The 14,922-nt window shown below is 51.0% G+C and overlaps 1 protein-coding gene across 1 annotated transcript in view; it reads right to left on the bottom strand.

Moving 5' to 3' along the window:
* LOC144673821 (hyaluronan and proteoglycan link protein 2-like) overlaps positions 1 to 14,236 on the bottom strand; it is a 28,204-nt gene extending 13,968 nt beyond the window's left edge. Inside the window, exon 1 of the mRNA XM_078535470.1 lies at positions 14,082 to 14,236. Coding sequence (XP_078391596.1) covers positions 14,082 to 14,208 — 127 coding nt within the window. The 5' untranslated portion in view covers positions 14,209 to 14,236. The remainder of the gene's footprint in view (positions 1 to 14,081) is intronic.
* Positions 14,237 to 14,922: the final 686 nt, after the last annotated feature.

The following is a 14,922-nucleotide window of genomic DNA, read 5'->3' as shown; positions in this document are numbered from 1 at the left end:
CAATAAAACACTCCCAGGACCGGTACAGCACGGGGTTAGATACAGTGTAAAGCTCCCTCTACACTGTCCCCATCAAACACTCCCAGGACAGGTACAGCACGGGGTTAGATACAGAGTAAAGCTCCCTCTACACTGTCCCCATCAAACACTCCCAGGACAGGTACAGCATGGGGTTAGATACATAGTAAAGCTCCCTCTGCACTGTCCCCGTCAAACACTCCCAGGACAGGTACAGCACGGGGTTAGATACAGAGTAAAGCTCCCTCTACACTGTCCCCATCAAACACTCCCAGGACAGGTACAGCACGGGGTTAGATACAGTGTAAAGCTCCCTCTACACTGTCCCCACCAAACACTCCCAGGACAGGTACAGCATGGGGTTAGATACATAGTAAAGCTCCCTCTGCACTGTCCCCGTCAAACACTCCCAGGACAGGTACAGCACGGGGTTAGATACAGAGTAAAGCTTCCTGTACACTGTCCCCATCAAACACTCCCAGGACAGGTACAGCACGAGGTTAGATACAGAGTAAAGCTCCCTCTACACTGTCCCCTATCAAACACTCCCAGGACAGGTACAGCACGGGGTTAGATACAGAGTAAAGCTCCCTCTACACTGTCCCCAATCAAACACTCCCAGGACAGGTACAGCACGGGGTTAGATACAGAGTAAAGCTCCCTCTACACTGTCCCCATCAAACACTCCCAGGACAGGTACAGCATGGGGTTAGATACAGAGTAAAGCTCCCTCTACACTGTCCCCATCAAACACTCCCAGGACAGGTACAGCACGGGGTTAGATACAGAGTAAACCTCCCTCTACACTGTCCCGATCAAACACTCCCATGACAGGTACAGCACGGGGTGAGATACAGATTAAAGCTCCCTCTACACTGTCCCAGTCAAACACTCGCAGGGCACGTACAGCATTGGGTTACATACAGAGTAAAGCTCCGTCTACACTGTCCTGTTCGAACACTCCCAGGACAGGTACAGCACGGGGTTACACACACAGTAATGCTCCCTCCACACTGTCCCCATGAAACACTCCCAGGACAGGTACAGCACAGGGTTAGATACAGAGTAGAGCTCCCTCTACACTGTCCATCAAACACTCCCAGGACAAGTACAGCACAAGGTTAGATAAGGCATAAAGCTCCCTTGACACCATCCCCATCAAACACTCCCAGGACAGGTATAGCACAGGGTTACATACAGCATAAAACTCCCTCTACACTGTCCCCATCAAACACTCCCAGGACAGGTACAGCACGGGGTTAGATACAGAGTAAAGCTTCCTCTACACTGTCCCCATCAAACACTCCCAGGACAGGTACAGCACGGAGTTAGATACAGATTAAAGCTCCCTCTACACTGTCCCTGTAAAACACTCCCAGGACACGTACAGCACGGAGTTACATAAAGAGTAAAGCTCCATCTACAATGTAGCCATCAAACAGACTCCCAGGGCTGGTATAGCACAGGGGTACATACAGCATAAAGCTCCCTCTCCACTGTTTCCATCAAACACTCCCAGGACAGGTACAGCACAGGGTTACATACAGCGTAAAGTTCCTTCTACACTGTCCCCATCAAACTCTCCCAGGGCAGGTACAGCATGGTGATAGATACAGAGTAAAGCTGCCTCTGCACTGTCCCCATCAAACACTCCCAGGACAGGTACAGCACGGGGTTAGATACAGAGTAAAGCTCCCTCTACACTGTCCCCATCAAACACTCCCAGGACCGGTACAGCACGGGGTTAGATACAGAGTAAAGCTCCCTCGACACTGTCCCCATCAAACACTCCCAGGACAGGTACAGCACGGGGTTAGATACAGAGTAAAGCTCCCTCTACACTGTCCCCATCAAACACTCCCAGGACAGGTACAGCACGGGGTTAGATACAGAGTAAAGCTCCCTCTACACTGTCCCCATCAAACACTCCCAGGACAGGTACAGCACGGGGTTAGATACAGAGTAAAGCTCCCTCTACACTGTCCCCATCAAACACTCCCAGGACAGGTACAGCACGGGGTTAGATACAGAGTAAAGCTCCCTCTACACTGTCCCCATCAAACACTCCCAGGACAGGTACAGCAAGGGGTAAGATACAGAGTAAAGCTCCCTCTACACTGTCCCCATCAAACACTCACAGGACAGGTACAGCACGGGGTTAGATACAGAGTAAAGCTCCCTCTACACTGTCCCCATCAAACACTCCCAGGACAGGTACCGCACGGGGTTAGATACAGAGTAAAGCTCCCTCTACACTGTCCCCATCAATCACTCCCAGAACAGGTACAGCACGGGGTTAGATACAGAGTAAAGCTCCCTCTTCACTGTCCCCATCAAACACTCCCAGGGCAGGTACAGCACGGGGTTAGATACAGAGTAAAGCTTCCTCTACACTGTCCCCATCAAACACTCCCAGGACAGGTACAGCACGGGGTTAGATACAGAGTAAAGCTCCCTCTACACTATCCCCAATCAAACACTCCCAGGACAGGTACAGCACGGGGTTAGATACAGAGTAAAGCTCCCTCTACACCGTCCCCAATAAAACACTCCCAGGACAGGTACAGCACGGGGTTAGATACAGAGTAAAGCTCCCTCTACACTGTCCCCATCAAACACTCCCAGGACAGGTACAGCACGGGGTTAGATACAGAGTAAAGCTCCCTCTACACTGTCCCCATCAAACACTCCCAGGACAGGTACAGCACGGGGTTAGATACAGAGTAAAGCTCCCTCTACACTGTCCCCATCAAACACTCCCAGGACAGGTACAGCACGGGGTTAGATACAGAGTAAAGCTCCCTCTACACTGTCCCCATCAAACACTCCCAGGACAGGTACAGCAAGGGGTAAGATACAGAGTAAAGCTCCCTCTACACTGTCCCCATCAAACACTCACAGGACAGGTACAGCACGGGGTTAGATACAGAGTAAAGCTCCCTCTACACTGTCCCCATCAAACACTCCCAGGACAGGTACCGCACGGGGTTAGATACAGAGTAAAGCTCCCTCTACACTGTCCCCATCAATCACTCCCAGAACAGGTACAGCACGGGGTTAGATACAGAGTAAAGCTCCCTCTTCACTGTCCCCATCAAACACTCCCAGGGCAGGTACAGCACGGGGTTAGATACAGAGTAAAGCTTCCTCTACACTGTCCCCATCAAACACTCCCAGGACAGGTACAGCACGGGGTTAGATACAGAGTAAAGCTCCCTCTACACTATCCCCAATCAAACACTCCCAGGACAGGTACAGCACGGGGTTAGATACAGAGTAAAGCTCCCTCTACACCGTCCCCAATAAAACACTCCCAGGACAGGTACAGCACGGGGTTAGATACAGAGTAAAGCTCCCTCTACACTGTCCCCATCAAACACTCCCAGGACAGGTACAGCACGGCGTTAGATACAGTGTAAAGCTCCCTCTACACTGTCCCCATCAAACACTCCCAGGGCAGGTACAGCACGGGGTTAGATACAGTGTAAAGCTCCCTCTACACTGTCCCCATCAAACACTCCCAGGACAGGTACAGCATGGGGTTAGATACATACTAAAGCTCCCTCTGCACTGTCCCCGTCAAACACTCCCAGGACAGGTACAGCACGGGGTTAGATACAGAGTAAAGCTCCCTCTACACTGTCCCCATCAAACACTCCCAGGACAGGTACAGCACGGGGTTAGATACAGTGTAAAGCTCCCTCTACACTGTCCCCACCAAACACTCCCAGGACAGGTACAGCATGGGGTTAGATACATAGTAAAGCTCCCTCTGCACTGTCCCCGTCAAACACTCCCAGGAGAGGTACAGCACGGGGTTAGATACAGAGTAAAGCTTCCTGTACACTGTCCCCATCAAACACTCCCAGGACAGGTACAGCACGAGGTTAGATACAGAGTAAAGCTCCCTCTACACTGTCCCCATCAAACACTCCCAGGACAGGTACAGCACGGGGTTAGATACAGAGTAAAGCTCCCTCTACACTGTCCCCAATCAAACACTCCCAGGACAGGTACAGCATGGGGTTAGATACATAGTAAAGCTCCCTCTGCACTGTCCCCGTCAAACACTCCCAGCACAGGTACATCACGGGGTTAGATACAGAGTAAACCTCCCTCTACACTGTCCCGATCAAACACTCCCATGACAGGTACAGCACGGGGTGAAATACAGATTAAAGCTCCCTCTACACTGTCCCAGTCAAACACTCGCAGGGCACGTACAGCATTGGGTTACATACAGAGTAAAGCTCCGTCTACACTGTCCTGTTCGAACACTCCCAGGACAGGTACAGCACGGGGTTACACACACAGTAATGCTCCCTCCACACTGTCCCCATGAAACACTCCCAGGACAGGTACAGCACAGGGTTAGATACAGAGTAGATCTCCCTCTACACTGTCCATCAAACACTCCCAGGACAAGTACAGCACAAGGTTAGATAAAGCATAAAGCTCCCTTGACACCATCCCCATCAAACACTCCCAGGACAGGTATAGCACAGGGTTACATACAGCATAAAGCTCCCTCTACACTGTCCCCATCAAACACTCCCAGGACAGGTACAGCACGGAGTTAGATACAGATTAAAGCTCCCTCTACACTGTCCCCGTAAAACACTCCCAGGACACGTACAGCACGGAGTTACATAAAGAGTAAAGCTCCCTCTACAATGTACCCATCAAACAGACTCCCAGGGCAGGTATAGCACAGGGCTACATACAGCGTAAAGCTACCGCTCCACTGTCTCCATCAAACACTCCCAGGACAGGTACAGCACGGAGTTAGATACAGATTAATGCTCCCTCTACACTGTCCCCGTAAAACACTCCCAGGACAGGAACAGCACGGGGTTACATACAGTGGAAATCTCCCTCTACGCTGTCCCCATCAAACACTCCCAGGACAGGTACAACACAGGGTTAGATACAGAGTAGAGCTCCCGCTACACTGTCCCCATCAAACACTCCCAGAGCAGGTACAGCATGGGGTTAGATACAGATTAAAGCTCCCTTTACACCATCCCTATCAAACACTCCCAGGACAGGTATAGCACAGGGTTACATACAGCGTAAAGCTCCCGCTACACTTTCCCCATCAAACACTCCCAGGACAAGTACAGCATGAGGTTAGATACAGAGTAGAATTCCCTCTACGCTGTCCCCATCAAACACTCACAGGACAGATGCAGCACAGGGTTAGATACAAAGTAAAGCTCCCTCTACACTGACCGCATCAAACGCTCACAGGACAGGTACAGCACGGTGATAGATACAGCGTAAAGCTGCCCCTACACTGTCCCCATCAAACACTCCCCAGGACAGGTACAGCACGGGTTTAGATGCATAGTAAAGCTCCCTCTACACTGTCCCCATCAAACACTCCCAGGACAGGTACAGCACGTGGTTAGATACAGAGTAAAGCTCCCTCTACACTGTCCCCATCAAACACTCCCAGCACAGGAACAGCATGGGGTTATATACAGACTAAAGCTCCCTCTACAATATCCCCGTCTAACTCTCCCAGGACAGGTACAGCACGGGGTTAGATACAGAGTAAAGCTCCCTCTACACTTTCCACATACAAAACTCCCAGGAGAGGTACAGCACGGGGTTAGATACACAGTAATGCTCCCTCCACACTGTCTCCATCAAACACTCCCAGGACAAGTACAGCATGGAGTTAGATACAAAGTAAAGCTCCCTCTACACTGTCCCCATCAAACGCTCACAGGACAGGTACAGCACGGTGATAGATACAGAGTAAAACTCCCTCTACACTGTCCCCATCAAACACTCCCAGCACAGGTACAGCACGGGGCTAGATACAGAGTAAAGCTCCCTCTACACTGTCCCCATCAAACGCTCACAGGACAGGTATAGCACAGGGTTACATACAGCATAAAGCTCCCTCTACACTGTCCCCATCAAACACTCCCAGAACAGGTACAGCACTGGGTGAGATACAGAGTAGAGCTCCCTCTACACCGTCTCCATCAAACACTCCCAGGACATGCACCGCATGGGGTTACATACAGAGTAAAGCTCCCTCTACACTGACCCAACAAACACTCCCAGAACAGGTAAAGCACAGAGTTACATACAGCATAAAGTTCCTTCTACACTGTCCCCATCAAACTCTCCCAGGGCAGGTACAGGATGGTGATAGATACAGAGTAAAGCTGCCTCTGCACTGTCCCCATCAATCACTCCCAGGACAGGTACAGCACGGGGTTAGGTACAGAGTAAAGCTCCGTCTACACTGTCCTGATCAAACACTCCCATGACAGGTACAGCACGGGGTGAGATACAGATTAAAGCTCCCTCTACACTGTCCCCATCAAACACTCGCAGGGCAGGTACAGCATGGGGTTACATACAGAGTAAAGCTCCGTCTACACTGTCATGATCGAACACTCCCAGGACAGGTACAGCACGGGGTTACATACACAGTAATGCTCCCTCCACACTGTCCCCCTCAAACACTCCCAGGGCAGGTATAGCACAGGGTTAGATACAGAGTAGAGCTCCCGCTACACTGTCCCCATCAAACACTCCCAGGACACGTACAGCACGGGGTTACATACAGAGGAAATCTCCCTCTACGCTGTCCCCATCAAACACTCCCAGGACAGGTACAGCACAGGGTTAGATACAGAGTAGAGCTCCCTCTACACTGTCCCCATCAAACACTCCCAGGACAAGTACAGCACGAGGTTAGATAAAGCATAAAACTCCCTTGACACCATCCCCATCAAACTCTCCCAGGACAGGTATAGCACAGGGTTACATGCAGCATAAAGCTCCCTCTACACTGTCCCCCTCAAACACTCCCAGGACAGGTACAGCACGGAGTTAGATACAGATTAAAGCTCCCTCTACACTGTCCCCGTAAAACACTCCCAGGACACGTACAGCACGGAGTTACATAAAGAGTAAAGCTCCATCTACAATGTACCCATCAAACAGACACCAGGGCAGGTATAGCACAGGGGTACATACAGCATAAAGCTCCCTCTCCACTGTCTCCATCAAACACTCCCAGGACAGGTGCAGCACAGGGTTACATACAGCGTAAAGTTCCTTCTACACTGTCCCCATCAAACACTCCTAGGACAGGTGCAGCACAGGGTTACATACAGTGTAAAGTTCCTTCTACACTGTCCCGATCAAACACTCCCAGGACAGGTACAGCGCGGGGTTACATACACAGTAATGCTCCCTCCACACTGTCCCCATCGAACACTCCCAGGACAGGTACAGCACAGGGTTAGATACAGAGTAGAGCTCCCGCTACACTCTCCCCGTAAAACACTCCCAGGACACGTACAGCACGGAGTTACATAAAGAGTAAAGCACCCTCTACAATGTACCCATCAAACAGAATCCCAGGACAGGTATAGCACAGGGTTACATACAGCGTAAAGCTCCTTCTCCAGTGTCTCCATCAAACACTCCCAGGACAGGTACAGCACAGAGTTAGATACGGATTAGTGCTCCCTCTCCACTATCCCCGTAAAACACTCGCAGGACACGTACAGCACGGGGTTAGATACAGAGTAAAGCTCCCTCTACACTGTCCCCATCAAACACTCCCAGGACAGGTACAGCACGGTGATAGATACAGAGTAAAGCTCCCTCTACACTGTCCACATCAAACACTCCCTGGACAGGTACAACACAGGGTTAGATACAGAGTAAAGCTCCCTCTACACTGTTCCCATCAAACACTCCCAGGACAAGTACAGCACGGGGTTAGATACAGATTAAAGCTCCCTTTACACCATCCCTATCAAACACTCCCAGGACAGGTATAGCACAGGGTTACATACAGCGTAAAGCTCCCTCTACACTGTCCCCATCAAACACTCCCAGGACAGGTACAGCATGGGGTTAGATACTAAGTAAAACTCCCTCTACACTGTCCACATCAAACGCTCACAGGACAGGTACAGCACGGTGATAGATACAGAGTAAAGCTCCCTCTACACTGTCCCCATCAAACACTCCCAGGACAGGGACAGCACGGGGTTAGATACAGAGTAAAGCTCCCTCTACACTGTCCCCATCAAACACTCCCAGGACAGGTACAGCACGGGGTTAGATACAGAGTAAAGCTCCCTCTACACTGTCCCCATCAAACACTCCCAGCACAGGTACAGCACGGGGTTAGATACAGAGTAAAGCTCCCTCTACACTGTCCCCATCAAACACTCCCAGGACAGGTACAGCACGGTGATAGATACAGAGTAAAGCTCCCTCTACACTGTCCACATCAAACACTCCCTGGACAGGTACAGCACAGGGTTAGATACAGAGTAAAGCTCCCTCTACACTGTCCCCATCAAACACTCCCTGGACAGGTACAGCACAGGGTTAGATACAGAGTAAAGCTCCCTCTACACTGTCCCCATCAAACACTCCCTGGACAGGTACAGCACAGGGTTAGATACAGAGTAAAGCTCCCTCTACACTGTCCACATCAAACACTCCCAGGACAGGTACAGCACGGGGTTAAGATACAGAGTAAAGCTCCCTCTACACTGTCCCCATCAAACACTCCCAGCACAGGTACAGCACGGGGTTAGATACAGAGTAAAGCTCCGTCTACACTGTCCCGATCAAACACTCCCATGACAGGTACAGCATGGGGTGAGATACAGATTAAAGCTCCCTCTACACTGTCCCCATCAATCACTCCCAGGACAGCTGCAGCACGCGGTTAGATACAGAGTAAAGCTCCCTCTACACTGTCCCCATCAAACACTCCCAGGAGAGGTACAGCACGGGGTTAGATACAGAGGAAGGCTACCTCTACACTGTCCCCATCAAACACTCCCAGAACAAGTACAGCACAGGGTTAGATACACAGTAATGCTCCCTCCACACTGTCTCCATCAAACACTCCCAGGACAAGTACAGCATGGAGTTAGATACAAAGTAAAGCTCCCTCTACACTGTCCCCATCAAACGTTCACAGGACAGGTACAGCACGGTGATAGATACAGAGTAAAACTCCCTCTACACTGTCCCCATCAAACACCTCCAGCACAGGCACAGCACGGGGTTAGATACAGAGTAAAGCTCCCTCTACACTGTCCCCATTAAACGCTCACAGGACAGGTATAGCACAGGGTTACATACAGCGTAAAGCTCCCTCTACACTGTCCCCATCAAACACTCCCAGACAGGTACAGCACGGGGTTACATACAGAGCAAAGCTCCCTCTACACTGACCCAACAAACACTCCCAGGACAGGTACAGCACAGAGTTACATACAGCATAAAGTTCCTTCTACACTTTCCCCATCAAACTCTCCCAGGGCAGGTACAGGATGGTGATAGATACAGAGTAAAGCTGCCTCTGCACTGTCCCCATCAAACACTCCCAGGACAGGTACAGCATGGGGTTAGATACAGAGTAAAGCTCCATCTACACTGTCCGCATCATACACTCCCAGCACAGGTGCAGCACGCGGTTAGATACAGAGTAAAGCTCCCTTTACACTGTCCCCGTCAAACACTCGCAGGGCAGGTACAGCATGGGGTTACATACACAGTAATGCTCCCTCCACACTGTCCCCCTCAAACACTCCCAGGACAGGTACAGCACAGCGTTTGATACAGAGTAGAGCTCCCTCTACACTGTCCCCATCAAACACTCCCAGGACAAGTACAGCACGAGGTTAGATAAAGCATAAAGCTCCCTTGACACCATCCCCATCAAACACTCCCAGGACCGGTATAGCACAGGGTTACTTACAGCATAAAGCTCCCTCTACACTGTCCCCATCAAACTCTCCCAGGACAGGTACAGCACGGAGTTAGATACAGATTAAAGCTCCATCTCCACTGTCCCCGTAAATACTCCCAGGACACGTACAGCACGGAGTTACATAAAGAGTAAAGCTCCCTCTACAATGTACCCATCAAACAGACTCCCAGGGCAGGTATAGCACAGGGCTACATACAGCGTAAAGCTACCGCTCCACTGTCTCCATCAAACACTCCCAGGACAGGTACAGCACGGAGTTAGATACAGATTAATGCTCCCTCTACACTGTCCCCGTAAAACACTCCCAGGACAGGAACAGCACGGGGTTACATACAGTGGAAATCTCCCTCTACGCTGTCCCCATCAAACACTCCCAGGACAGGTACAACACAGGGTTAGATACAGAGTAGAGCTCCCGCTACACTGTCCCCATCAAACACTCCCAGAGCAGGTACAGCATGGGGTTAGATACAGATTAAAGCTCCCTTTACACCATCCCTATCAAACACTCCCAGGACAGGTATAGCACAGGGTTACATACAGCGTAAAGCTCCCGCTACACTTTCCCCATCAAACACTCCCAGGACAAGTACAGCATGAGGTTAGATACAGAGTAGAATTCCCTCTACGCTGTCCCCATCAAACACTCACAGGACAGATGCAGCACAGGGTTAGATACAAAGTAAAGCTCCCTCTACACTGACCGCATCAAACGCTCACAGGACAGGTACAGCACGGTGATAGATACAGCATAAAGCTGCCCCTACACTGTCCCCATCAAACACTCCCCAGGACAGGTACAGCACGGGTTTAGATGCATAGTAAAGCTCCCTCTACACTGTCCCCATCAAACACTCCCAGGACAGGTACAGCACGTGGTTAGATACAGAGTAAAGCTCCCTCTACACTGTCCCCATCAAACACTCCCAGCACAGGAACAGCATGGGGTTATATACAGACTAAAGCTCCCTCTACAATATCCCCGTCTAACTCTCCCAGGACAGGTACAGCACGGGGTTAGATACAGAGTAAAGCTCCCTCTACACTTTCCACATACAAAACTCCCAGGAGAGGTACAGCACGGGGTTAGATACACAGTAATGCTCCCTCCACACTGTCTCCATCAAACACTCCCAGGACAAGTACAGCATGGAGTTAGATACAAAGTAAAGCTCCCTCTACACTGTCCCCATCAAACGCTCACAGGACAGGTACAGCACGGTGATAGATACAGAGTAAAACTCCCTCTACACTGTCCCCATCAAACACTCCCAGCACAGGTACAGCACGGGGCTAGATACAGAGTAAAGCTCCCTCTACACTGTCCCCATCAAACGCTCACAGGACAGGTATAGCACAGGGTTACATACAGCATAAAGCTCCCTCTACACTGTCCCCATCAAACACTCCCAGAACAGGTACAGCACTGGGTGAGATACAGAGTAGAGCTCCCTCTACACCGTCTCCATCAAACACTCCCAGGACATGCACCGCATGGGGTTACATACAGAGTAAAGCTCCCTCTACACTGACCCAACAAACACTCCCAGAACAGGTAAAGCACAGAGTTACATACAGCATAAAGTTCCTTCTACACTGTCCCCATCAAACTCTCCCAGGGCAGGTACAGGATGGTGATAGATACAGAGTAAAGCTGCCTCTGCACTGTCCCCATCAATCACTCCCAGGACAGGTACAGCACGGGGTTAGGTACAGAGTAAAGCTCCGTCTACACTGTCCTGATCAAACACTCCCATGACAGGTACAGCACGGGGTGAGATACAGATTAAAGCTCCCTCTACACTGTCCCCATCAAACACTCGCAGGGCAGGTACAGCATGGGGTTACATACAGAGTAAAGCTCCGTCTACACTGTCATGATCGAACACTCCCAGGACAGGTACAGCACGGGGTTACATACACAGTAATGCTCCCTCCACACTGTCCCCCTCAAACACTCCCAGGGCAGGTATAGCACAGGGTTAGATACAGAGTAGAGCTCCCGCTACACTGTCCCCATCAAACACTCCCAGGACACGTACAGCACGGGGTTACATACAGAGGAAATCTCCCTCTACGCTGTCCCCATCAAACACTCCCAGGACAGGTACAGCACAGGGTTAGATACAGAGTAGAGCTCCCTCTACACTGTCCCCATCAAACACTCCCAGGACAAGTACAGCACGAGGTTAGATAAAGCATAAAACTCCCTTGACACCATCCCCATCAAACTCTCCCAGGACAGGTATAGCACAGGGTTACATGCAGCATAAAGCTCCCTCTACACTGTCCCCCTCAAACACTCCCAGGACAGGTACAGCACGGAGTTAGATACAGATTAAAGCTCCCTCTACACTGTCCCCGTAAAACACTCCCAGGACACGTACAGCACGGAGTTACATAAAGAGTAAAGCTCCATCTACAATGTACCCATCAAACAGACACCAGGGCAGGTATAGCACAGGGGTACATACAGCATAAAGCTCCCTCTCCACTGTCTCCATCAAACACTCCCAGGACAGGTGCAGCACAGGGTTACATACAGCGTAAAGTTCCTTCTACACTGTCCCCATCAAACACTCCTAGGACAGGTGCAGCACAGGGTTACATACAGTGTAAAGTTCCTTCTACACTGTCCCGATCAAACACTCCCAGGACAGGTACAGCGCGGGGTTACATACACAGTAATGCTCCCTCCACACTGTCCCCATCGAACACTCCCAGGACAGGTACAGCACAGGGTTAGATACAGAGTAGAGCTCCCGCTACACTCTCCCCGTAAAACACTCCCAGGACACGTACAGCACGGAGTTACATAAAGAGTAAAGCACCCTCTACAATGTACCCATCAAACAGAATCCCAGGACAGGTATAGCACAGGGTTACATACAGCGTAAAGCTCCTTCTCCAGTGTCTCCATCAAACACTCCCAGGACAGGTACAGCACAGAGTTAGATACGGATTAGTGCTCCCTCTCCACTATCCCCGTAAAACACTCGCAGGACACGTACAGCACGGGGTTAGATACAGAGTAAAGCTCCCTCTACACTGTCCCCATCAAACACTCCCAGGACAGGTACAGCACGGTGATAGATACAGAGTAAAGCTCCCTCTACACTGTCCACATCAAACACTCCCTGGACAGGTACAACACAGGGTTAGATACAGAGTAAAGCTCCCTCTACACTGTTCCCATCAAACACTCCCAGGACAAGTACAGCACGGGGTTAGATACAGATTAAAGCTCCCTTTACACCATCCCTATCAAACACTCCCAGGACAGGTATAGCACAGGGTTACATACAGCGTAAAGCTCCCTCTACACTGTCCCCATCAAACACTCCCAGGACAGGTACAGCATGGGGTTAGATACTAAGTAAAACTCCCTCTACACTGTCCACATCAAACGCTCACAGGACAGGTACAGCACGGTGATAGATACAGAGTAAAGCTCCCTCTACACTGTCCCCATCAAACACTCCCAGGACAGGGACAGCACGGGGTTAGATACAGAGTAAAGCTCCCTCTACACTGTCCCCATCAAACACTCCCAGGACAGGTACAGCACGGGGTTAGATACAGAGTAAAGCTCCCTCTACACTGTCCCCATCAAACACTCCCAGCACAGGTACAGCACGGGGTTAGATACAGAGTAAAGCTCCCTCTACACTGTCCCCATCAAACACTCCCAGGACAGGTACAGCACGGTGATAGATACAGAGTAAAGCTCCCTCTACACTGTCCACATCAAACACTCCCTGGACAGGTACAGCACAGGGTTAGATACAGAGTAAAGCTCCCTCTACACTGTCCCCATCAAACACTCCCTGGACAGGTACAGCACAGGGTTAGATACAGAGTAAAGCTCCCTCTACACTGTCCCCATCAAACACTCCCTGGACAGGTACAGCACAGGGTTAGATACAGAGTAAAGCTCCCTCTACACTGTCCACATCAAACACTCCCAGGACAGGTACAGCACGGGGTTAAGATACAGAGTAAAGCTCCCTCTACACTGTCCCCATCAAACACTCCCAGCACAGGTACAGCACGGGATTAGATGCAAAGTAAAGCTCCCTCTGCACTGTCCCCATTACACACTCGCAGGGCAGGTGTTTCATGATCTCCTCACCAATTTTGGCTGGAGTTGCGCACGGTGATGAAATTGTCCACGTTTCCGACTCTCACCCTCAGACGCTCACCTCCCTGCGTCTCTGACAGGAGTTGTTGGCGCTGACCTCCTGTTTCTCCAGCAGAGGGAGACGTGGACAGGGGATTGGAGAATTACCTTGATCACCCCGGACGTGGTATCTGTACTCCTCGTTGCTGCGACCACCTTGTGACCTGTAGTAATACGGACCGGACCAGCCCAGGGAGAGGAGATGGACCATGATCAGAGTTTGGATTGTCGTCATCCTGGGATTTGTCCCCTGGGTGCACCGACCTCCTGCACAGGGGCAAGAAATGGGTATGGATTAGGTGGCATTTACTCGGAGATATTTGGTGGGGTCAATTTGAAAAGCCCACACTAGTGGGTTGCACCTTGAAGGTGGGGACGATGGTGGTGTGGTGGTAATGTGACTGGGCTAGTAATCCCTGGCCCAGAACACGTCTGGGGACGTGGGTTCAAACCCCACCACGGCGGCTGGTGGGATTTAAAGTCAATTAATTAATAAAATCTGGAATTGAAAAGCTAGTCTCAGCGATGGTGACCAGGGCAACCATCATGGATTGTCATAAAAACCCCATCTGGTTCACTAATCCCCTTTAGGGAGGAAAATCTCCTGTCCTTACCTGGTCTGGCGTACATGTGACTCCAGACCCACAGCCATGTGGTCGATTCTTACCTGCCCCTCTGAAATGGCCGAGCGAGGCCACCCAGTTCAAGGGGGCAATCTGCAGTTTGTGGGTCAGCCTCTCGGTCCTCCCCAGTCTCCAGAATCTTCCTTGGCGCCCATCCCGGGAATTCCGGCCCAGCTGAAATTCCTGGACCCTCCTCCCCCCAGGGGAACCGAGCGAACTCGCGGGGTGGGGGGGGGGGGGGAGGGGCGGGGTAGGGTGGGAGTCACGAGGGGAGGGAGAGCGACTGTGGACCGATGGATGAGAAGGAGCCCATCTCCAGCTCCGTT

Source organism: Cetorhinus maximus, unplaced genomic scaffold (assembly GCF_964194155.1).
Source record: "Cetorhinus maximus unplaced genomic scaffold, sCetMax3.hap1.1 HAP1_SCAFFOLD_483, whole genome shotgun sequence".
Taxonomy (NCBI): domain Eukaryota; kingdom Metazoa; phylum Chordata; class Chondrichthyes; order Lamniformes; family Cetorhinidae; genus Cetorhinus; species Cetorhinus maximus.
Note: the sequence above shows the minus strand (reverse complement) of the source record. Positions and strands in the feature narration are given on the sequence as shown.